At 37.5% G+C, this 26,493-nt stretch overlaps 1 protein-coding gene across 1 annotated transcript in view; it reads left to right on the top strand.

The window, feature by feature from the left end:
• The window catches only part of Plppr4 (phospholipid phosphatase related 4), a 44,898-nt gene extending 20,322 nt beyond the window's left edge, over positions 1 to 24,576 (top strand). The window contains exons 2-7 of the mRNA XM_048352022.1: positions 8,648 to 8,833; positions 15,927 to 16,056; positions 18,497 to 18,692; positions 20,686 to 20,743; positions 21,456 to 21,629; positions 23,130 to 24,576. Coding sequence (XP_048207979.1) covers positions 8,648 to 8,833; positions 15,927 to 16,056; positions 18,497 to 18,692; positions 20,686 to 20,743; positions 21,456 to 21,629; positions 23,130 to 24,467 — 2,082 coding nt within the window. The 3' untranslated portion in view covers positions 24,468 to 24,576. The remainder of the gene's footprint in view (positions 1 to 8,647; positions 8,834 to 15,926; positions 16,057 to 18,496; positions 18,693 to 20,685; positions 20,744 to 21,455; positions 21,630 to 23,129) is intronic.
• The last annotated feature ends 1,917 nt before the right edge of the window (positions 24,577 to 26,493 follow it).

Here is a 26,493-nt window from a genome sequence, read left to right on the forward strand (position 1 = left end):
ATGTTTATCTGCTGTGCTTCTGGAGCTCTTTGTAGCTAATCTGAATATATTATGATAAAGATGAAGATAACTGTATAAACCATAAAAGTTTACACTGTATTTTTACAGCTGTGATTATCATTGTCACTATTGGAAGGAAACTTTGTACTGGCTACAAGGCAAAAATAAGTAAATAAAACCTTCAGAAAATAATTGAAGCATTATACTCTAGGGAAATGGAGGTGTGACTCAAGTGGTAGAGCACCAGCTTTGAGCAAAAAAGCAAATGAGTGCACAAGGCCCTGAGTTGACGTTCCAGGACAAGCACCAAAAAAAAAAAAATAATATATATATATATATATATAGTGTATATATTATAGATGTTACATATTATACATAATTAATAAGATAGTAAATATATAATACATAATAATTACATAACAGATATTATATAGAGAGAAAGAGATAAGAAAGAGACAGAAATACAGAGACAGACACTTATGCTGTAATAAGTAGATAATTTCCTTATCAAAATGTGTTGATCTTTGACAAACTTCTTTTTTTTTTTTTTGGCCAGTCCTAGGCCTTGGACTCAGGGCCTGAGCACTGTCCCTGGCTTACTTTTGCTCAAGGCTAGCACTCTGCCACTTGAGCCACAGCGCCACTTCGGGCAGTTTTCTGTATATGTGGTGCTGAGGAATTGAACCCAGGGCCTCATGTATACGAGGCAAGCTCTCTTGCCACTAGGCCATATCCCCAGATATATATATATATATATATATATATATATATATATATATATATATATATTTTTTTTTTTTTTTGGCCAGTCCTGGCTTCTTCCCGCTCAAGGCTAGCACTCTGCCACCTGAGCCACAGCCCCCCTTCTGGCCGTTTTCCATATATGTGGTGCTGGGGAATCGAACCCAGAGCTTCATGTGTAGGAGGCAAGCGCTCTTGCCACTAGGCCATATTCCCAGCCCTGCTAATATTTTTTAAGTATGAATCTTATTTTATAGATATACTCTGTGTTAAATTTCACATTTTATATATTTGGTGATATTTGACTGGCTCTAACCTCTTCCCATTTTATAGCTATAATATAGAAATAATATTAAAATGTTATTTAATTATTATCAAAATACTATTAAAATATTATTCAAAATATTCTTTTATAATATTCTTTTGGACAACCTATACAATTATATTCTTTGACTTGTGACATTGCTCATATAACAATAAAGCCAATTTCACCTTGAAATTTCTTGCTTATGTGTTTTCAAAAGTCAGGATCAAATCATTCTACTGCTTTTCAAATTGTCCTATAATGATGATTTTAGCTTCACATCTGCCTTTCACTCTAACTCCAGAATGGCATGCTAGTGTCTTCTAGTCTTAAATAAGAGGTCTCTCATTTTCAACATTTCTGAAATAGAATCTCAGATTCCACCTTCTGGCCTTCTCTATGTCAGAAAAGAAATGACATTTCTTGCTCAATTGCTCAGATCTGAAATCAGTCTTTGTAGTTTTGCTTTCCAATGATCATCCACTGAAGGCTTGGTACTTCTGTCTCCCACACTATAATCAGAATCAGGATTTCTCTATAGCTCCACTTCCCTATCTCATCTCTTGCTTAAATTTCTGAGTCTGCTATTTATCTACTAGAACATGAACCAGATAAGTGTAAGGCATTTTATGCTTGGTTTATTCCATAGTCCTTGTACTTAGAGCCTGTGCCTAGCATCTCAAAATAATTACTAAGTTTTGGAGAGCTTTCTAAATTTTGACCCTCCTCTACTTTAAACACATTGCAATCTATTCTCAACCCGAGAGCCAGAATAGTCTTTGTTAAAGGTATTTTGAAGCTTATTAAACCTTCAAGTCCAATTCAATCCTCTAAAATGTTTCCAATTTTATATTTTTAATCAGTCCTAACTTCTACCACCAACTTCAATTATCTGCAAAATCTGGCCCTACATTTGTTTCTTGGACTTCCTCTAGGGTAACTTCCTCTATTCCATTATGCTTTCTACTTGAGTTTTGTGTGATTCATTCTCTCTTCCTCCTTAAAGAGTCTACTGAAATAGCTGAGAAGTTAGGACTTCCATGATCTAAATTAAGAATCCAGGCACTCAAGTACCATGACCTTTTCATTTTTATCTACTTTTTTCTCAACAACAGTGAACATTCATGAGAAAAAGACTTTGTTTGATTACATCCTTATTCCCAGGATCTAAAACAAGGTCTAGGACTAGCAGCTTTCAATAGATATTTGTTGAAAGAAAAAAAGATAACTAGGTGAGCTCTCCATACCATATATGTTAGTTAACTAGTTCTTGGTGACTAGGGCCTTGTTAGTTCAAGAGGGTCCTATAGGACGTTGAATTCACTATGGCCATGAGAAAGGCCAAGTATTGAACTAATATATGTTCTTCCAGGTTGGGCACCCAAATGAATGTTCCCAAATCGGAAATAAAACTTGTCCTTATTACCAGCAAGCTAAGCAAATAAGGTGCCTGGTCGAGATAAAATGTCATGATAAAGCCTATAAAAATGTCATTAAAACTGATACATACTACAAATTTGTGTTGTTAAACTTGGCTTCAGAAAGATCAATATTACAGAGAAATGTGATCTTTTGAAACATATTTCTTTTGTTTGTCCTCTCTTGGAAATACTATAATATTAACAAAATGGTTTTATTTTTTTCACTCACAAGTTGTATAGCAGATACCAATAATTAAAATTAGTATTTCCTTTGGGAAAACATCTTTTCTAATCTTCAAATAATTTCTGTCTTCTATATTATTGTTTAATTGTAGTTTGGTTCACTCTTTCATTCACTCTTCTTGTTAGATACCTAAAAGTAAAAATGTAATTTGTAATGCCCATCTATATAGATCTGTCAAAATAATATTTTGCATTGTGTCTACCTACTTTTAAAATTTTAATTAATTTATTAATTTATCTATTGTCAAAGTGACATACACAGGGGTTACAGTTTCATACGTAAGGCAGTGAGTGCTTATCAAATTTGCTACTTCCTCCCTCATTTTTCTCCCACCTTCCCCCCTCCCCAATTCCCTCACTCTCCCCCAATTGTGTATTTGGTTTACAACATATTGTCTTCTAAGTATTGCTATTGCACTGGTTTACCTTTTAACCTTTGTCTCTCCATTTTGATGTCCCCTTCCCTTCCCTAGTTCTGATAAACATATATACAATACCCAGAGTACCAAAATCAGTTACAGTGACCTCATGGGAAAGAAAGACAACAGAAAAAGGTGTAATTTTACATGGTACATTGAAAATAACAACAACAATGATAAACCACTTATTTCTATAACTTGGAGTTCATTTTGCTTAGGATCATCTATGTGTTCATATGGACATAGCTATTGAGTTATTGTGATCTTCTGCTATGACTATCCTAGATGTGTACTAATTATTCTCAATGAGGGAAACCATAGAGTCCATGTTTCTTTGGGTCTGGCCCACTTCACTTAGTAAGATTTTTCCAAGTCCTTCCATTTCCTTCATTTCTGGGTCTTCAGTTCTATTCCGCTGGTCCTCAGGCCTATTTTGTCAAGCTGTTTTTATTACTGTAGCTGTGTAATAGAGATTGAAGTTTGGTATTGATATTTCTCCAGCACTATTCTTCTGCTTAGGATTGTTTTTGCTATTCAGGGTCTATTGTTCCATATGAATTTTTGGATTGCTTCCTCTATTTCATTAAAGACTGGTGTAGGGATATTGAGGGGTATTGCATTGAATTTGTAGATAGCCTTTGGCAGTATTACCATTTTCATGATGTTAATCTTCCCAATCCAGGAGCATGGAAGGTTTTTCCATTTCCTAAGTTTTGCTTTAATTTCCTAAGGTTTTTAACATTTTCATCATAGAGGGCTTTCATTTCTTTGGTTAAGGTTATTCCTAAGTATTTTATGTTTTTTTGAGCTTTTGCAAAAGGAGTTGCTTTCCTGATTTCAGCCTTGCTCTTCGCATTGTTGACATACAGAAAAGCCATTGATGTTTTTATTTCTTTATTATCAAAGTGAAGTACAGAGGGGTTACAGTTTTATATGTAAGGCAAGTACATTACTTATCCAACTTGTTACCTCCTCCCTCATTTTTCCTCCTTCTCCCCCCTCCCCAGCTCCCTACCCCCTCCTGAGTTGTACAGTTGGTTTACACCAATTGTTTTTGTAAGTATTGCTTTTTGTCTTTTTATCCTTTGTCTCTTGTTTTTGGTATTCCCTTTCCCTTCTCTAGTTCCAATACATGTCTATACATTATCCGAGGTACTAAGATCAGTTACAGTAAGAGCAGGAGTAAAACCATAGGAGGGGAATACGAGAGAACAAAAGGTGCAGTTTCACATAGTATGTTGAAATTGAAGATTTATTTTATATCCTGCTACTTTGCCAAAGATTTGGATCAGCTTAAGTAACTTTGGAGTAGAATCTATGGGGTTCTTTAAATACAGGGTCATGTCATCTGTAAAGAGAGAGTTTTATTTCATCTTTCTCTTTTTCGATCCTGTTTATATTTGCCTCTTGCCTTATTGCTCTGGCTGGAAATTCTACTATTATGTTGAAGAGGAGTGGAGATAGTGGACATCCTTGCCTTTCTCCTGATTTTAAAGGAAATGGCTTTAACTTTTCACCATTAAGTATAATGTTCACTGTAGCTTTGTCATATACAGCCTGTATTATATTCAGGAAAGTTTTCTGGAATCCTTGTTTCTCCAAAGAGTTCATCTTAAATGGGTTCTGGATTTTGTCAAATGCTTTCTCTGCATTTAAAGAAATTATCATGTGATTCTTCTCATTGCTTCTATTTATTTGGTGGATTACATTAATTGATGTGTATATTAAACCGGCTTTCCATCCCTGGAATGAATCTGGTTTGATCATAGTGTAATTTTTGATGTCATATTGAAGTCAATTAGACAGAATTTTGTTGAGAAGTTTTGCATTGATGTTCATCAAAGAAATGGGTCTATAGTTCTCTTTTCTTTTTTATTTTATTTTATTTATTTATTTTCTTATTTATTGTCAAAGTGATGTACAGAGTGGTTACAGTTTCATACTTTAGGCATTGGATACATTTCTTGTACTGTTTATTACCTCCTCCCTCATTCCTCCCTCCCCCCTCCCCATTTCCATCTCCCCCCATGAGTTGTTCAGTTGGTTTACACCAAACAGTTTTGCAAATATTTCTTTTGTAGTTGTTTGTCTTTTTATCCTATGTCTCTCAATTTTGGTGTTCCCTTTCACTTTCCTAGTTCTAATACCAGTATATACAGTTTCCAATGTACTCAGATAAGATACAGTGATAGTGCAGGTACAACCACAGGAAGGGGATACAAGAGGATCATCAACAATAGAAGCTATGGTTTCACATGGCATGTTGAAAGTAATTACAACAGTAATATAACACTCATTCCCATAAAATGGAGTTCATTTCACTTAACATAATCTTATGCATTCATAGGGGCATAGCTATTGGGCTCTTGTGATCCTCTGCAGTGACTAGCCTAAACCTGTGCTACTTATTCCCTATGAGAGAGACCTTAGAGTCCATGTTTCTTTGGGTCTGGCTCACATTCATAAGGAAATGGAAGGACTATAGTTCTCTTGTTTTTGATGAGTCTCTGTCTGGTTTTGGGATGAGAGTTATGCTGGCTCCATAGAATGTGTTTGGTAGTAGACTTTCACTTTCAATTTCATTGAAGAGTTTGAGGAGTATTGGTGTGAATTCTGCTTTGAAGGCCTTATAGAATTCCACTGTGAATTCATTTAGACATGGGCTTTTCTTGGATGGGAGATCTCTTATTTTTGTTTTTATTTCATTACTTGATACAGTTCTGTTTAGTTGGTTTAAATCTTGTTGGTTAAGTTTGGATATATCCTGTTAAAGTAATATTAATTTCATCTTTGATATCTCATTTAAATGTCATCAAAATAAATTTATATAGTTTTTCTTATTTTTAGCCAATAATGTCTGCTAGATTTCCTTTTTTAATATTTGTAAAATGTTAATTCTGAAGTAAGAGGACTCATGAACCATTATGGGTAAGCAAAAGAGGTAATATTAAGTTTCAGGATGGGGGAGGGACTAGAGCTTATATATTTATTTTTATTATCTTTAAGTAATGGTAGAAAGTGGTTTTAGTTCAACATGACAATTTATGAATACAGTGCATCTTGAACAATGTCCTTCCATCATTCTCCCCATCTCTCCCAACCCCACCCATCCCCTTAAGTTACCTAGCTCCATTTTCAAATATATACATTGCCTATTATGACTGTATTCACCATCTCTCTGCTAAGTTTTTATAGTCAAAAGAGACTTTTGTTGTTAAATATTTCCGATGAAAAGTTACTTTTAATACTTGGATAAATGCAGTGAAATACAGTTTTCGGGCATAGTATATGAATTTATATGTTTTCAAATAATATGCAAATAAAAATTATGTAAAGACAAAGAGAGAGTTAGGCTAACAAGGAGAGTGAAATATATATTGATGTGTTAAATTTCACATTTTATGTATTTGGAGATGTGTATTGACTGGCTCTAACCCACTCTCATTTAATATCTCCAATATGGAAATAGTATTAAAATGTTATTTTTATTACTATTAAGATACCATTTAAGATATTCTTTTGTAATATAGTAATATTCTTTTGGGCAACTTATACAATTATATTCCTTGACTTATGACATTGCTCATACAACAAAATAGAGCCTATCTATTTATCCTAGGCCTCAAACTCATGACCTACTTGACTCTGGTTTTTTAGTGTTGTACCAATACACCTAGAAGGACAGAGAGATAGAGGATATTATATATATTAACACAGATAGAAAAATATATAACTAAGAAATTGGCAACTTTGAAATGGGTAATATGTAAAAATACTAATATGTGTATGTACCATACATGCATATATACATATATGTGTGTATGCCATGGATAAATTATATATATACATATATAATATACATACATGAACTCACTATGGTATCAGTAATCATTAGTGGCCATTTAAAAATAAGATTAGTCTCTGCCTTAAAAGATATTTTGGCAATAAGTGTAAATGTTCATCTTACTACAAAAGTACCGCCTGGGAATAGAAAACAGATTACTGCTTTGTATAATTACATTTTAAAAAGACAAAGAACTAGAAATAATTAGTGGCCAATAGCATTATTTTCAAAAATACACTGTTTGGTTAGGTAAATATGTCTTCCCTATATAATAAGGCCTTCAGCAATTCTTCCAGTGTTGTGTAAGTCTGCAGTTTCAGGTTCTGAAACATTGGACATTAGGCAAACCATTCCATATTCTGTCTTTAGCTGTGATCATGTCTCCCACAAAGCCTATGGTACTGGTTGGGCAATTCTATGTTTTATTCACTGCATTATAGCTAGCACCCACATTGTATCTGCCACACTGTAGGCTGAATGAATTGAGTTCACATATTCTATTTTAAAAATCTGGAAAATACATTGTGCCTCGTTTAGCTGACCAGACAACCAAAGGTGCACTACAATTAGAATTTCAGATAATAAAATGAATTATTTTAGTGGGTACATTATCTCCTAAGTATTATATGGGAACAATTTACAGGACAAATTATTTGTCGCTCTCTGAAATTCTTTGTTCACTTGTATTTTTATTGGCTGCAGTAAATCTAACCTAGTTATTGTAATTAATTAGTTTACACAATTATCCCATTAGTCATTTATCAGTGGGTATTTATTGCTTTGTTAAGTTGTTAAATAATGTATTGCATGAGTACCATGTTTCAGGAGCAACCATGTACACTGGAAACTCAGCAAAAAATAATGTTGTTGTATTCTTTCCTCATGGAGCATTTATTTCAGGGAGAGAGTATGGATGATGAAAAGTAAATAAGTGAAATTCTAAACTGGCAAGATAATTTTACCTGATAAGTGCCATGAAGGAAACCCAACCTAATGATCAGGGTAATGCATCAAAAGCTCACCACCCTATCTAGTGTAGAGACACCATAAAGGATGATCACAAGCCTGTCAACAAAAGGGCCATGGAATTACACGAAAGGAAGAAGGGCCTGCTAGTGAGCGCAAGGAAACCTTGGCAGAAATGAATTGGGTTGTCATAAGACAAGTGTGAAAATTTAAGTTGATTGTCATGGGAAGGGGGTATTGCAGAATGGTGAAATCACTAAGTGAGAGAGAGATAAAGAGGAAGAGAGGAAGGGAGGGAGGGAAGGAGAGAGAGAGGGAAGGAGAGAGGAAGGAAAGAAGAGAGAGAGAGGATTGCATCTGGGTAGAAAAGGAACAGACAGAGTAGTTGAGTTAGAGTGACATGGATGCAAATCTTTCTCAAAGACCCACTAGGATACTGTATAAAGAACAGATGGACAGATTGGGAGGTGAAGAATGCAAGTGGAAATCTGGTTAGAAGATGATGAAGTACATGGGCTCCCAGGGGGGCTGGTGGCAACGGTGTATGAACTGTGAAAGCAGAAACTTAGCCTGCCATTATGGTTTTAACTCTGGACCAGAAAGAAGTTGTGTGAGAGGCAGAGACATCCACCTGTCTCTCCCTTACAGCAGACTGGTCGCATGCATGCACTGTCTATAGAGTAAGTGAATCTGTGTCCTTCCTCCTCAGCTGCCGATATTGGCGTCCTCCGTGGTTAGCCTCTACTTCCTTGAACTCACCGATGTCTTCAAACCCGTCCACTCCGGGTTCAGCTGCTATGACCGGAGCCTCAGCATGCCGTACATCGAACCAACCCAGGAGGCCATTCCCTTCCTCATGTTGCTTAGCTTGGCTTTTGCAGGACCTGCAATCACGGTAAGAATTAACCTGCTTCTACAACATACACAACTGCATTCATTTGTCAGCCCTAGAAAACTAAAAACCCATTCATGTAACATGTTATAACAAGGAAAAGGCAAATTACTAATTTTGAACGTGGAAGAGTTTGGGGATACTTCAACATCATTATTTAATTGTTACTTTAAAATTATTGGCATTGAAAGTTAAGAAAGATTATGTGACGTCAAAAATTATTGACCGATATATACACTTTTATAAGCCATTCTGGAAAAGCTTTTGTAAATCTATACTTTTTGAATGAGCAATAAGATATTTTCACATCTACTGATTAATTTTCATTTTATGTGTTTGCCATCTAAAGTCTAAAGAACAGAAAATATAATAAAATATGGTCAAAGATTTCTGCTTAAATGTTTTTAAATATTGATTACAGCTTATTTTTATTTTGAATATTGATCTGGGGAAAGGAGAGAATTCTGAGGGGATGAAGTGAATAGAAGCATGGTGCATATCTTTATCCATATAGACATATACATATATACATAGACCTACATATACAAGTATCTATAGATATACAGATAAATACACAGATAAATATATATGCAGATATCTATAGATAGATATATACAGATATAAGTCATGATATCTATAGATAGATATATAGCTATATAAATGGTATATATAGGTATATGGATATACATATTATATAACTAGATTGATCTGTATATGATTTATGATATAGATCTATATAGTTCTAATATTGATAGATATAGATCCATAGATATGTATAGATCTATACATAACCAAACCACAATATACTGGTTAAAACAAGGAAGGCTGCCAGGCACTGGTGGCTCATGCCTATAATCCTAGCTACTCAGGAGGCTGAAATCTGAAGATCATGGTTCAAAACCAGCCTTAGAAGGAAAGTGTGAGATTCTGATCTCTAATTAAGCACCAAAAACTTGGAAATGAAGCTGTGGTTCAACTGGTAGAGCACGAGCCTTGAGCACAAAAGCTCTCAGAGACAGTGCCCAGGCCCAGAACTGGCAAAAAAGAAAAAAAAGAAGGAAGAAGAAAACTTAAGAGATATAATAGAAAGGGTAAACCTGTTTAATATACACTGTATACTGTGTACATCTATGGAATTATGATCAAAGATTTTTGTACTATTAATATACATCAATACAAATTTTAAATAAGAAAATAGAAAGCAAAACCTATTATGATAAAAGATGTTTGTACTATTAATATGCAGCAATACACATTTTTAAATAAGAAAATACAAAGAAAAACCTATTAAATCAAAATTTACCTCATACCCATACACACACAAACACACTCATGATAAGATAATTAGCTACATGCACACACACAAACAATATATTTACATTTTAACATATGTACATAAAGAAATGCTATAATCTTCTGGAACTGGATTGAAGCATAGCTTTAGTGATTTTATATGTAAATATATCTTTCATACATAAATAATACATATTTAGATAAATTCATTTATCAACTAATACGCATGCTTCTCCACCATCTCTTCTACCCCAGACACTACCTGATCATCAGAGAACATGTTTCTAGGGTGATAATATCCATTCTCCTTGTGGGAATTCTTGCTTTCCTTTGATCATGCTCCAGGATGTCAGAGCAAGTGGCTATTAAATCATTAAAAGCTGCATTTAAGTGGAGGTTTTATGCAATACTGGAATGATTTGGTCTATTGATATAGCAGCACTTTTAGAAAAGACTTCATAGATCTCTATTAAACTTTGTAGCTCTGATTTTTAAAAACTTCTATAAAAGAACTTCTATATTAACTAATAAATATCATGATGTTTACACTATAGATAAATTATGTATGTAAATTATGCATTCTCAGAAGATAAAATTGGAAGTTGACTTTTCTGTAAAACCTTAATACTCCTATGCTTCAAAATCACAGTCACAGGACTGGGAATATGGCCTAGTGGTAAAGTACTCTCTTCATATACATGAAGCCCTGGGTTCGATTCCTCGGCACCACATATACAGAAAAAAACTGGAAGTGGCACTGTGGCTCAAGAGGTAGAGTGCTAGCCTTGAGCAGAAAGAAGCCAGGGACAGTGCTCAGGCCCTGAGTCCATGCCCCAGGACTGGCAACAAAAATAAAACAAATAAACAAAATCACTGTCACTTAAATTACAGAAACTCCACAGTGATGAGAACTATTAAAACCATATACTTGGAAATAGTTGTGTCTCCAAGAGAAACATTTTTAAAGGCTGCTATTGCAAAAAATATCTTCCTGTCATTTTTTGAAACAACTTAATAAAAATGCTTGTCACTTAGAGTAGGAAGAACATGTGCTTTCTACCTAGCACACCAGAAACTATTTCTTTCAATTGAGCTACAGTACCCAGATTTATTATAATTGATGTGCTTGATGTAAAATACGTCAAATACCCCACAAAGGATTATGACTGCTATCATTTATACAATGTATAGCTAGAAATCTTTCCTCCCCAGGGTTACTTACCAAGTCATGTGGAAAACAAGTCTCATCATGATGCTTGCTCCCTGCCAGGACCATTTTATCACAGTGCTTCTTTTCCTGATACCATTGCAAGTTCTGTGGCCTTGAACTCACCACCATGTACCTGCTTCTATTGATTCCCTCATTTTTCTCATCACACATCTTCAATATAAAGTTCAAGGATGTTCTCTGGGTCATTTGAGTTTGAGGCTTTCTTTTTGAGGCCAGAGAAAGGAAAGAGGAAGGTCACCATGGCTACCTTCCCCTGACTGGAAGTCAGCTCAAGAGAGTCTCCATGGTCCTTCAAGGCAGTAGTGTGCATCTTAATGAAAGGGGAAGCAAGCTAGGGGGGAATTTGGACCCTAGGGCTCTTAATACCATATGAAAACTTCTGTGCACTCCAGATGTCAGTATGTTTTTTTTTCTTCCATGCTGGGGGTGTGTGTGTGTGTGTGTGTGTGTGTGTGTGTGTGTGTGTGTGTGTGTGTGTGTGTGTGTGTGTGTTTTGACAGAAGGGCTTGAATCCAGGCCTGTTGTCATTACTTGGCATTTCTGTTAAAGGCCAGTGCTCTACCTCCTGAACCATACCTCTACTTTCAGCTTTTTGGTGGTTACTCATGTACTTTCCTGCCCAGGCTGACTTCAAACTATAAACTTCAACTCTCAAATATCTGAGTAGCTCAGATTACAAATGTGAGCTACTGGTGCCTGGCTTGCTTTCATACATTTTGAGTAAACCAGCTCCACAATGAGTCAGATTTTGTGCGTGCTCAAATCAAATACTATTTCTTTTTCACATCTTTCTCTCCAAATCTGTGTTATACATCTTTTACATTTGGACATCACTTTATTTTCCCTCTGTTTTGAAGGACTTCTCCCCAAACCTACATTTTTTTCATTATTACATAGTATTACATAGTAATCTTGCTCTAGGACCCTTATTCTATCTGTAATCTTACTACACGGTTACTTCCCTTGCTACTACTACCCTTCTTGTAAGTGACAATAACAGAAATATTCTAACCTTTGACTTTCAATGACATCATTTTATTTCATCTTTATGGTGACACAAACCGGTAGCCAAAATAGAGTCAGGAGGAAAGCAGACAGGCAGAGGGACCCATCATTGGAAATGGGTCAGAGAGAGACACACCACACAGAAAGAGAGAGACAGAAAGACAGAGACAGACAGAGCCAGAGACAAAGAGACAGACAGAGACAGAGAGAGAATTCCTATTTTTACCCATTCACAGGGAGAAAGACACCACAGAAGCAAGATTGAGTCTTTAAGAGGGACTTTATACGACAGAAGAAAGATAAATGATTTTATGGATGCATTTAAATATGAATCATTTATTTGCTTGCCAGATTTCTTTTTATTCTTTGAGACATTGTCCTTATGTTAGACATGAAACTGTAAAAATGCTTTTCAATTCTGAGAAATATAGATTGTTATTTCTTTCTTCCAAAATCACCCTTCAGTTCTAAATTTTCATTCTTCAACATTCAATTCTAATTTACTGTAGAGTGATAATAAAACAAGCATTTCCTTTAGGTTCTGTGAAAATTATTTTTCAGAGAAAACAGCCCAGAATTTCTGGGTTTATGATAAATCTTCATGAAGTTCAATGAATAGATTAAAAATATATATACCATCTCTTCCTAGGAATAAAACTTTATTATTAATTGGTTAAGGATAAAAACATGTAATTTCATTTTCTACCAGAATTTGATTACTGTTCTCAGCCACTAACCTTGACATTAGGAGAGTATATAGCCTGCTTGTAGAACATTATTAAATATAACACAGCTTCTAAAAAGTCATTCGTTGGAAATTTAAACATTGAAGACACTTTAATAAATATGGCAATATTTTTATTGGCTTGTTTTATTGTAGAAGAAATACATTTTAGATTATATGCTTGTCCTATTTCAAGGACAGAATATTTCCTTTCAATATCACTCATAGAACAGTTGTTAGAAAACTTATCTCTTCCTAAAACCCATCCATAATATTACATACACTACACTACATACACACACACACACACACACACACACACACACACACACACACTTGCATTGCTTCTTTAAAGGCTAGGTACAGCATAAAACAAAATATTGCTAAAAGAAATACACATCATGGGTTTGGAATATGGCTTAGTGGTAGAGTGGTTGCCTTGCATGTGTGAAGCTCTGGGTTCGATTCCTCAGCACCACGTAAACAGAAAAAGCCAGAAGTGTCACTATGGCTCAAGAGGTAGAGGGGAAGCCTTGAGCTAAAAGAAGCCAGGGACAATTCTCAGGCCCTGAGTACAAGGCCCAGGACTGGCAGTAATAATAATAATAATAACAACAACAACATCATAAACTATGACAACAGCAACAAATAGTTTTATTGTCAAGTCTAAATCCTCCAATGTCTTGCAACAGACCAACATGCTATTCAGAAATAGAAACAACCAGAAATAATTTGGATTTACATTAGGAAGTATGAAGCCTTACTCTGAAAATTCTCTTGAAACCAAATCAAGTTATTTTGAAAGCTCATGCAAATACATATAGAATAACAAAGATAAAATTTATTTGCCCTTTAATGAGAGCAATTGGGCCTTGTCAATATACTAACAAGAAACCTCTATTCATCCTTCATAATTAAAGCCAATATTGCTGATACACCCTCTTGACATAGAAGTTTTAGCATACTGAAACATTTAAAATAATACTTCTGTAGTCTCAAGGTCATTTTAATTAGTGGCCACTGTGTTGTATCATAAAAAAAACGTTTCCCTAATAGCATTGTACTAATAAATTCCTACATAATTTAGCATTCATGGACAAGGTTTGAATCATTACACATGTATTTGGAAAGAGAAAAACAAAACAAATTCATTCAAAGAATTGTTATTAAAGAAATGAAGAGTTACTCTCTTAACTTTGCTCCAATGCCTTTCAATAATGAGTGCTTTTTAAATCATATACAAGAGTCTTATATTTTATACTATATACAAATATATATATCATATACAAGAATCTCAACAAAAATAATAAATATAAAATGTATTATGAAACATGTATAATAAATCATCTATATAATATAGATGAATATCTTATACATAAGAATCTTGACTCTTTTTCTTGGTGGTGGTGGTTGTGAGGCTTGAACTCAGGCACTGTCCCTGAGATCTTCTGCTCAAGGCTAGGGCTCTACCACTTTGAACTATGGCACCACTTCTGGGTTTTGAGTGGTTAATTGGAGATAAGAGTCTTACAGGGAGTTTTCTGCCTTGGCTAGGTTCAAACTGTGATCCTCAGATCTCAACCTCCTGAATAGCTAGGATTATGAGTGTGAGCCACTGGTGCCTGGCTGAATCTTGATGCTTATTAACGTTCTTTTTAATAGAGCATACACTAGATTACCTCCATGTAGAATTAAATATAATAATATTAACTCTTAAAGCTGAATGCCATAGGCTTACTGTCATTAGTTTTTTGTGTTGTTTTTTTTTGTCCAGTCCTGGGCGTTGGACTCAGGGCCTGAGCACCATCCCTGGCTGAGCACCATCCCTGGCTTCTTCCCGCTCAAGGCTAGCACTCTGCCACCTGAGCCACAGCGCCCCTTCTGGCCATTTTCCATATATGTGGTGCTGGAGAATCGAACCCAGAGCCTCATGTGTAGGAGGCAAGCACTCTTTCCACTAGGCCATATTCCCAGCCCATGTCATTAGTTTTTAAGGCACTATAAACCCTAGAATTTTAAGTACTTAAAAAAAATGCTAAGCTAATAATGACCACTGAGAGGCTTCTCTACGTGGTTTCAACACTACATATAGTTATAATCTTTACAGTGAAGCTGTGAAATAAATATTCATCTTCAAGTTTATTTAATTAAAAAATCATGGAACACAATTGAATAGAATGACATATTCAGCCCATTTATAGTAGCTACATTGCAAGTGCTCAGCAACCATATGTGGATCCTGTCTACTCTAGCAGATGATACAAAGCATAGAAGAAAGGTGTAGGGGACAGCCAGGCATTCCATGGTACCTTTTGACACACACTTGCTCTCCATGAGTTAAATCTTCTGCTGAATTCAAACTTGGCTTATTGTTCTAATCTGCTCACACACACACACACACACACACACACACACACACACACACACACAATGTTACTGCTCCAAATGATGGTATCCTTTCATTTCCCCAAGCATCTTGTTTTCATGAATTTAAGGATGAAAAGATGCCAAGGTGAATCATCATGTGCCTGATGATGGAGAATAATTGTTGAGCTAAGGTCCAAAGCTTGATTGCTACAGCTAGGCTGAAGTACCTGGATGATCTCACAATCTTCCCAGTGCAGAGAACTCGGTCAAATCCCTTTGCAGTACCCCAGTTGCTTATTTCTCAGTGCTTGCCCAAACACTCAGAGGAAAATGCATATACTTCAATATGCTTTTAAGAAAAATACAACACTGCTGTGTTGAATTGATGGTGTTAAGAGATGCTGAAGATACATTTTATATTGCTACTGTGACAAGTATTGCAAGACTCTTGCCTAAACCCCCTTTTGTCTTTGCAGATCATGGTAGGGGAAGGAATTCTCTACTGTTGCCTGTCCAAAAGAAGAAATGGAGTTGGACTGGAGCCCAATATTAATGCCGGCGGCTGTAACTTCAACTCTTTTCTTAGAAGAGCTGTCAGATTTGTTGGTGGGTGTGGGAAACCACAATGTAAAAAAATTATTTTCCAAACAGAAATGCTAAATTTAATCACAGATATTAAATCTCTAAAGTCATCATTTAGGTGTATGATTTGGGGAAGACAGTGAAATTTATGACATATAAGAAACTGGTAACACTCCAAAATTGAGACTTCATATTGTAAATGTGTTGTTTAGCGGTATGGTTCTTGTTTTGAGAATTAACGACCCCCCCCTCCACCCTCCTCCATCTCAGTGCATTTTTATTGTAACTCTGGTAGAAACATGAATTTGCACTTAAATGTCTTCACCACATGCGCTCTAATTTTTTAAATAAAGAATAAATGTAAGCAGGCCAGCATGAATAGAACACATATGGGAATGTCACCCTAGAGTTCTGCATTGTGGCTATTGTCCCTTCATTGCAGTCTCTAGCTTTGCCTCCTATTGTTTATAAGTCTATAGGAAGCCTATGGGCCTAGATAAGAAGTATCTGAATCAAATACGTTTCTAAATCTTCATCTTTTCTAATTAGATGAGATCATATTCATGTAGTTGAATTCACAGAATAAAAAAAAACTTTTATTGCAATTATAAAGGTGATATACAGAGCAGTTACAGTTACATAAATCAGCTAAAGAGTACATTTCTTTTGTAATTTAATTTTATTTTTATTGTCAAGGTAATGTACAGAGAGTTAAAGAGTACATTTCTTTTTGGACAATGTCCCTCCTTTTCTTGCTCTCTTGCAGTTTTTCCCTCCTATCCTCACCCACAAATTATGTAGTTCATTTTCAACGCGATATCCAGAGTAACATTGCTGCATTTGTTCTTCCTTTGTCCCTCGATTTTTGATTCCTCCCCCACCGCTTACCCTACCAAAGACCATTATCAAATGATATTATTATCAAAATGAAGAAACAAGGCAAAAAGAAAATAACACAGATTTTTTTCAAGCTAACTTTGGTGGTCACCCACAGTATATCACAACTGGAATGTTTTCTATTCATTCCCAGTGACTGGGTATAGTTGAATACAACCTTCTCTTGCATGAGATGAAATATCTGCTCTAAATCATTCCTTAAGCCCCATTTTTAAAACATTTTCTTATACACTATCTGAAATGCTGTCTGCATCCTTTTGATCTGCAGATCCTTATTTGCTTCACTATGATGTTATATGCTTCTAGGAATTAGAATGTAGAAATAATGTTTCTGAGTCATAAATTGTGAATATGTGTGTGAAGGAGGAATTGGATCCCTGGTGATTAGATAATAAAAAACCAGAGAAGAAAACTGCAAAATACAGTAGTACAAGCCAGTGCTATGGGTCTGAAGCCCACTTGAATAGTTCATAAGTAAGAATCCAGAGGTTCAAGTTAGAATCGAGCCAAGGGCATCAACACAATTAAAAAGGAGTGGGTAAGTTCCAGATCATGCAAATCTGAGCAGAGAGCAAGACATTTGAAGGAGGGAACCCAAGCAAGCAAAGTGAGTCAGGCCTAAAAGTTGAGTAGCTGAGATTTTTGTTGACTGATCCACAAAGGGTCTCCAAAGGTTGGAATTCTGACAGAAGATATTAGAATATCATCCCCAAATTCTGAACTTGAAACAGGCTCCTAGAACCCAGCTGTTCTTATTATTGTTATTATTATGACAAAGCCAGCCTGCCTTCTCTGTTTATTAGCATTTGTGGCATGACTGTGGCTTCTTGTAGAGAATAAGAATGGATTCCATAGGGTTTATTGACTGTGGCTGGAGTTAAAGACCAGGATCAGGAATGAGCTTTGGCTACTCCAAAGTACTCAGCAGTTTCAAATTATTAGTAGTATTCCTCTTGGTATTATGAGTCAGTACTGGGGCTTGAACTCAGGGCCTCACACTCTCACTTGGCTTTTTTGCTCAAGGCTGGCACTTGAACTACACTTGAACTACTTCCAGCTTTTTGCTGGTCAATTGGAGATAAGAGTCTCATGGACTTTTCTTCCCAGGCTGGCTTTGAGCCTTGATCCTCATATCTCAGCCACAAACACCTGGCCATTCAGTACCCCATAAATTCCACAGGGAGTTGACTTACCAAGCTTCAAGTGTCTGACAAGTGACCTGTGGTGAATCATGTTAAGAACTGACCTTGGGCTTGGATGTAGCTCAGTGGCAAAGCACTTGCCTAGCAATTGCAATGTCCTGGGTTCAATCCCCAGTACCAAAAAAGAAAAGACAAAAAAATATAGTTAAGAATTTACCTTATTGAACAAAACTGTCCCCAAATTACTCATTGCCCTAACTTTGTTTTTTACATTATCTGTTTAGGAATGTTCTATGCTGTTTTCTCAAAATTGACATGAAGAAAATTATGACAAGAGATGTTTTTAGGTTATCATATTAGTGTGTCATGAACATGACAGATGCTGAGACAATTTGGTAAAATGATGTTTTTCATTTTGTTTATAGGTGTTCATGTCTTTGGCCTATGCTCCACAGCTCTCATTACAGACATCATACAATTGTCCACAGGATATCAGGCTCCCTACTTTCTGACTGTGTGCAAGCCAAACTATACATCTCTGAATGTGTCTTGCAAAGAAAATTCCTACATTGTGGAAGACATATGCTCAGGTTCTGACCTCACAGTAATCAACAGTGGCAGGTGAGAAGCGGAGTTAGAAAAGCACCACATATTGATGTTTTTAATACTCAAAAATTGCTTGGGGAATCATATTCACCATACCCTTTTCAGGCATAATAATGCTTTGGGGTTGTTTTTTTTCAGTTCCACAGTCTTTTCAGTGACTATACTGCTGACTTAATCCAAGTCCTTCTCTTGGTCTCTGAATTTTAGTTTCATTGTCTTGTTACTAATCTGCTTATTATTGAATCCCACTCATGACTTGTTATCTACTTTATCATTTTAACTTTCCACAGTTGGTTTATTTTAGGATATGTTTAGAGGCTTACTGTCAAAATATGTCTGTGGAACACTAAACATTAAGGTAATTACTTCAACATTCTCTCTCTCTCTCTCTCTCTCTCTCTCTCTCTCTCTCTCTCTCTCTCTTTCTTCCCCCCTCTCTTTCACCAATATTGGGCCTAGAACTCAGGTCTCCATGGGCTTTTTCACTCAAGACTAGTGCTCTACTACTTGAGGCATGCATCCAGTTTCTGCTTTTTGCTAATTAATTAGAGATAAGAGTCTCAAGGATGTATCTCTCCAGGCTGGGTTTGAAACATGATCCTCAAATCTTAGCCTCTTGGGTAGCTAGGATTACAGATATGAGCTCCTGGTGCCCAGCCATCTTTTATCAAAAGAATCATCTGAAGTTTTCCTTTAATGTAGATTAAAAAAGAGTAATAACCTGTTTTCTTTGAGTGAACACAGAAGAGCTAAAACATCTTCTGGGCAATAAGGAACAGAAAAACTAAGGAACCTACTAATACACTGAATTTTTTCAAAGAGCAAAGTAAAAACAAAGTCAGGTGCTGGTGGCTCAAACCTGTAACCTAGCTACTCAGGAGGCTGAGATCTGATGATTGCAGTTCAAAGCCAGCCTGAGCAGGAAAGTCCATGAGACTCTCATCTCCAATAAACTACTCAGAAAAGGCTGGAAGTGGCACTGTGGCTCAAGTAGTAGAGCACAAGCACCTAGGCTCTGAGTTCAAGCCCCATGACAGGGGCACACACACAAAGGCACACAGAGACAAAGTAAAAATAAGTTTGCGTGCCAAGAGAATGTAGAGGAAGAACTCAAGATATAAATTATCAAGGTATCTGGGCCATTAAATGATTGTTTAAGAATTGAATAACATTCAATGAGTTCTCAAAGATCTACTGGAGTGAAAATATATTGATAAGTATAGTTGCAAATCAGATCTGAAATTATGTGATTTTATACACACACATACACACATATCATTCAGTACTTTTGCATCTAAATACATATCTGTATCCTCAGCCCTGTTACACTGTGTTGAATAATAAATAAATAATTAGGAGAGATTTTTTTAAATGATTAGGAGATTTTTTCTAGCTTTTTAAATTTGTTGCAAAAAAATCTCTCTTCTTTTTTGTTTTCTTTTTCTTCTCCTTCTTTCACCTTTCCTCCTCCTCCTCCTCCTCCTCCTCCTCCTCCTCCTCCTCCTCCTCCTCCTCCTCCTCCTCCTCCATCTCCTCCTCCTCTTCCTCCTCCTCTTCCTCCTCCTTCTCCTTCTTTCTTTTTTGTCTGTCTCTTGTTATCCTGTGTTCCAACCAACATTTCTCTCTGAGTAAACTGCTCTATTACTCAAGATGGTATCAGTGTTTGAAGTCAGGGCCTTGCTTACTTGGTTTGATCTATCATTTGAACCATGATTATTTTGCATATGGAGATTCACAGACATTTCTGCCTAGGCAGGCTTTGAACCAGACCTTTTGGATTTCATCCTGAGTAGCTAGGAATAGAGTTGTAAGTTACCAGCACCTTGTTTTGTTTTGTTAATATTTATTTCATTTTATCAGCAAAAAAATTAAATAACGCTGAAATTACTGTTTCTTGCCTTGTGGCTTTGAGTTGAGTACCAATTTTTAAGCACTCAGTTATTTTGAAAATGATGGCTAGTAGTGTATCAGAGTTCAAAGACATAATCTGACTCCCCTCCTTTGACAGAAAGTCGTTCCCTTCTCAACATGCAACCCTTGCTGCCTTTGCTGCTGTGTACGTTTCAGTAAGTAACTGTTTCTTTGATATTAAATTTCCTCAAGAAAATCGAAGAAATGAGCATCCTGCCAGGTGACTAATTAGATTACAAACTTTAATGTGGCAGTCTTTTAAGTGGGACATTGAAAGCAAAAGTCAGATGCTACTATAAAAAAATGGAAAGTGAAGCAATTTTTCTGTATAATCAATATTCACTTAACCTTGTGTCCTTTCCTTGAAATATTATACTTTGTGGAAGGATACTATCAGATACAGAAATGTTACAACTAATTTTAATATTTGAGAGAATTGGAGTAAGTATATGAAGACCGTATTTATTTAACACTGGTAAATTCTAGGTCAGTATAGATTTGGTAAATATTGTACCATACAAAGTCATTGTGTCTGATGGTTATAATAGTCCCTGGAATATTTTGTGAGCAAAATAGTTTTAAATTTTGTCACAACAATATGAAGAATAAAATTATCTGGCTGAATCTTCTGATTCAGTCCCTCTCAAATTTCCATGCACTACAATAAGAACACTATTCATTTGATGAAGGGTGACATACATCTCCATGTTACCTGTAAGGCAGACAGCAGAGCCAGAGCAGGAGATGAGAATGGTAAAGCTGAGGTCAACAGTGTCAGAGAGACTTGAGTTTACATTTTCATTTGATTAGACTTTTCTAAGAAAGTGGATTTCTAAGCATCCTTAACCCACTTCTTTCCTTTTAAAGATGTACTTCAATTCCACATTGACCGATTCATCGAAGCTTCTGAAACCTCTCCTGGTGTTCACGTTCATCATCTGCGGCATCATCTGCGGGCTGACACGCATCACTCAATATAAGAACCATCCAGTTGATGTCTACTGTGGCTTTTTAATAGGAGGTGGGATCGCCCTGTATTTGGTGAGTGGTTTGTTACTATTGTCTGATGGACTACAGCTTAAGAAATGGAAAAGCCTATATGGGATACTTGGTGCAATTTACTTGCAGTATATTTTACATGAAAATTGTAACCAGAAATGAAGATAGCTGGAGCTATGCATGGTAGCACATGCCTATAATCATAGCACTCAGGAAGCTGAGACAGGAAGATCCCAAGTTTGAGAATAGCCTATGCTACATAGAAAGACTCTCTCAAAAAATAAATAAATAAGGTAGCCACAGAGGTAGCCAACCATTCCATTCTTATTTATGCCCTGTTTTCTCAAATTGGAAATGTATTGCTTCTAAACCTGTGCTGCTCAGAGTTAAACACTAAAAAAAAATGTAAAAATCCATGCTATTCCATAGCTTCAACATGAAAAGCAGGCAGTGGCTGCCTTCTGCTGAAATAGTGTACACATTGCTGCTCCTGTTGGATCTGATCTCTAACCCATGTCCCAAAAGCTAAAAACCCCATACACATTAGAAATTCTGCATATCAAAAGAGAATCTTTTTGAATTGGAAATTTAGCCCTTTCCAAGCCTAAAACAAACAAAAACCGGTAGATGGGCACATAAAGTCCAAAATGGAGTAAAATTGGCTCTTCTTTAGTGGCATAGCACTAATGAATCCAAATTTTCCAGCTGAAGTTCAAATTTAAACCAGGAAAAAGTGTGGTGCTTCTGTCTGGTGACTGGCACCTGTCTTCACTTTCAAGCCCACATTTTTCATTTCTGATCTCATTTCAAGTCTAGATATGATCGCTGGGCACTAGTGGTTCACGCCTGTAATCTTAGCTGCTCAGGAGGTGGAGATGTGAACACTGAGATTCAAAGCCAGCCCTGACAAACTTGAGAGACTCTAATCTCCAACTAACTAGCATAAAGCCCTAGAGGTGTAGCCTAAGTGGTAGAATGCAAATTTTGAGTGAAAAAGACTAGCAAGAGTGCAATATACTGAGTTCAAATCCTAGTACCAACAAGCGTGCATGCGTGCACACACACGGATGTGATGTTTTATGAATGACCCACTGTTGTATATCTTCTGCTTTCCATAAGGAATGATTGAAAATGGAAGATAAAATAAATCAATTAAGCTACTTGAGATGTCACTCCACAAGTTCTTAAACCCAGTAAAGTGGTTTAACGCTTCAAAAGGCCACGAGGGGGTGGGGTGGGAGGGAGGTAGCAGGATGAATAAATGTCCTGGTTTTTCTCATTCTTCTGTCTTTCCTTCTCAAAACAAACATAAGGTAGTGGTAAAAGCATCCTCTGGGGTGGAGAAAGAAATGCAGTTTGATTTGTCTGGGCAATGAGCTCCACAAATGTACGGTACCATTCCCAAGTCTCTCAGCAGAGTTGTACTTGCCATGTGCTGTGTCACTTGCGCGTGTCGGGTGGGCTGGCTTGCGTCTCACTGTAAGAAAACTTCCTCCCGGGATGGGCTGGAGACTGACAACTGTTTGCTCCCCTTCCACTCAGGGCTTGTATGCGGTGGGGAATTTTCTCCCTAGCGAAGAGAGCATGCTTCAGCACCGAGAAGCCCTCCGATCTTTGACCGACATCAATCCAGACTCGAGCAGGGTTTTACCAGGGAAAGCCGGAGGCAGCAGCGATGGCATTGCACACACGGAAGGCATCCTCAGCCGCAACCACCGCGACGCCAGCTCCCTGAGCAACCTGAAGCGCGCGAACGCCGACGTGCAGATCATCACTCCGCGCAGCCCCATGGGCAAGGAGAACATGGTGACGTTCAGTAACACCCTGCCCCGGGCCAACACCCCCTCGGTGGAGGACCCCGTGAGGAGAAACGCCAGCATCCACGCCTCCATGGACTCCGCCCGCTCCAAGCAGCTCCTCACGCAGTGGAAGAGCAAGAACGAAAGCCGGAAAATGTCCTTGCAAGTGATGGACTCCGAGCCCGGACAGTCCCCGCCCAGATCCATCGAGATGAGGTCCAGCTCGGAGCCGTCGAGGGTGGGAGTCAACGGAGACCACCACGGTCCTGGCCAGAATCAGTACCTCAAGATCCAGCCAGGCTCTGTCCCTGGCTGTAACAATAGCATGGCAGGAGGAGGCCCACGCGTGTCCATCCAGTCCCGGCCCGGCTCCTCCCAACTGGTGCACATTCCAGAGGAGACCCAAGAGAACATCAACACGTCCCCCAAAAGCAGCTCGGCCAGGGCCAAGTGGCTGAAGGCGGCCGAGAAGACGGTGGCCTGCAACCGCAGCAACAGCCAGCCCCGTATCATGCAAGTGATTGCCATGTCCAAGCAGCAGGGCGTGCTCCAGAGCAGCCCCAAGAACACCGAGGGCAGCACCGTCTCCTGCACCGGCTCCATCCGCTACAAAACCCTCACCGACCACGAGCCCAGCGGCATCGTGAGAGTGGAGGCCCACCCGGAGAACAACCGCCCCATCATTCAGATCCCCTCCACCACCGAGGGCGAGGGCAGCGGCTCCTGGAAGTGGAAAGCTCCGGAGAAGGGCAGCCTGCGCCAAACCTACGAGCTCAACGACCTCAACAGGGACTCGGAGAGCTGCGAGTCCCTGAAAGACAGCTTCGGCTCCGGAGATCGCAAGAGAAGCAACATCGACGCCAACAACGAGCACCACCACCACGCCATCACCACCATCCGCGTCACTCCGGTGGAAGGCAGCGAGATGGGCTCGGAGACGCTGTCCGTCTCCTCATCCCGCGATTCCACCCTGCGGAGGAAAGGCAACATCATCCTGATCCCCGAAAGAAGTACCAGCCCAGAAAACACCAGAAACATCTTCTACAAAGGAACCTCCCCCACGCGGGCTTACAAGGACTGAGTGGTGGCCTTTGGATCGTTTGGGACAGCTCTCCCCTCCTTTTCCAAAATAAAGACCACGAGCAGATTCTTAACATGCACCTCTGTGAGCCGGAGGTTCGTGGAAGCCTTCTTGCCAACATCAGCCCAGGCCTCGTGTTACTCTTGAACTAACACACGCACACAACTTGTAGAGTTCTTTTTACATCCAGAGAAGGGAAAAGCACAAGGCAAGAACCTAACCGTGTGAGACTGTCCAGGGATGTGTCTGAAGACTCATCACGGGATTGAGAAGGTTCCATGAAGGGGGACACTAATAAAAAAATAAAAAAAAAAAAGTATCCTTCCATATGTACTATTTAACTTCCTGAATGTGCCAACTCTGGGGCTGGTTTTTTTGTGTTTTTTTTTTTTTTTCCCCTTTATAATCAATTAGCTGTGGGAACCAGAACGCAAGGCGTTTTCTGCAGCAAAGGCCATGCAGTATTATATATTCTTTTTTGTTGTTGTTGTTCTTCTTCTTCTTCAGAATCTGCACCTAAAACTCAGTATGGTGGTGCTGATGATTAATTATTATAGTACATATACCATGTAAACTCTCAAAACTTACTTAGCTGTTAAATAGTGGTGTGCAAATTCCTTGTCAAAGAAATGCTACTTTATTCCGGAGGATGCTGGCTATTTTGTGTTAGTTGAATAGGACACCTGCAGCCTTCCTGCAGTGGTTCTCAGTGAAAAATATGACTAGTTTTCCTGCATTTCAACATCAATCAAAAATTGTGTAGGGATATTTCCCATGGAAAAAGGAATATAACTTAGTGTTTAGCTGCATCATCTTTTTCTTTTTCTTTTTTTTTTCCTTTTGGCTGCAAACTCTTTATTTAAGTACAGGTACAGCTAGTGAAAAATCTTGTTTTAGTGGAATTAATTTATATAATTTATATATCTTGTTTTAGAGCATCTTTGGTATTGTTGTGATGATATATTTTGCCTTTGATAGCTTTTCACTTGTTGATTTTTTTACATTATTGATATGTTCTATTTATTTTTAAAAAACAGCATATATAGCATTCCTTGAGCAAAATATACTGCTGTGACAAGAAATCTGAGCCAAAAGTTGACGCACTGGGTAATATGGCCAGAAATGTTGGTCAAGTCTATCCTTAGCTCCAACCAGCTGGCTTAGGTAACTTTCTTAATAGATAACTCAAAACTTGTATTTTACCCTGAACTGTTGACTTTTTTCAATATCCTAAATAACCAGAGACACAGTAGTTGGATTTTTACCCTCTTCTCTAAAAGAATTCTTGTTAACTGCATACCAACAGAAAGAAACTGTTTTCAAAAAACCAAATTAATAAGCAAAAGTATCTCTTGGTATAAATTAAGACTGTACTTCATTAAAATATCTAAATAGTCATACCTTTAATGCAAGCAACCATGTTTTTTTTGCTATCTTAAATTAAGCTTTGAGCCTAAAACAAAGGAAATAAACATTATCAAAGATAAAACAAAATATATGGGAATGTGTTCTTCCCAGGATACATATTTAAAAGATGAGGAAATATTTGGTTCTTGGAATTAAGTAGTAAATCTTTTCTACACCATTTCTTAAGAATCCTAATGTACATTGATGATTGACAAGGGGCTAAAAAGAAACAACTGCTGGTTGATTTAGTTCAGTTTCCAGAGAGAGCTAGAGTTGTTTAGAGAGAAATAATAACACATCATTATCTATTTCCATACAGAAAGGGCAGAGCTTTCTTGAGAAGCAAATCTCCTGAGACATTAGGAATCTTGTTGAAACCAGCAGAACTGATAACTCTGGCAATAAAATACAGACTCAACCACCATCCCTTCTGGCAATTTCCTTCTTGGAGAGGGCAATGGGAGTAAACAAACAAAAATGTTGCCTTCCCCACTTCTTAACCATCACCACCACCATGATACTCCTATTGGCTTTTGCCAGTGAATTAAGGGAAAGGTGGGCTGGTTTTCGTTCTCTGAAGAAAAACTAAGCTTCAGTATTTCAGGTGCAGTATGATATT

Source organism: Perognathus longimembris, chromosome 7 (assembly GCF_023159225.1).
Source record: "Perognathus longimembris pacificus isolate PPM17 chromosome 7, ASM2315922v1, whole genome shotgun sequence".
NCBI lineage: Eukaryota > Metazoa > Chordata > Mammalia > Rodentia > Heteromyidae > Perognathus > Perognathus longimembris.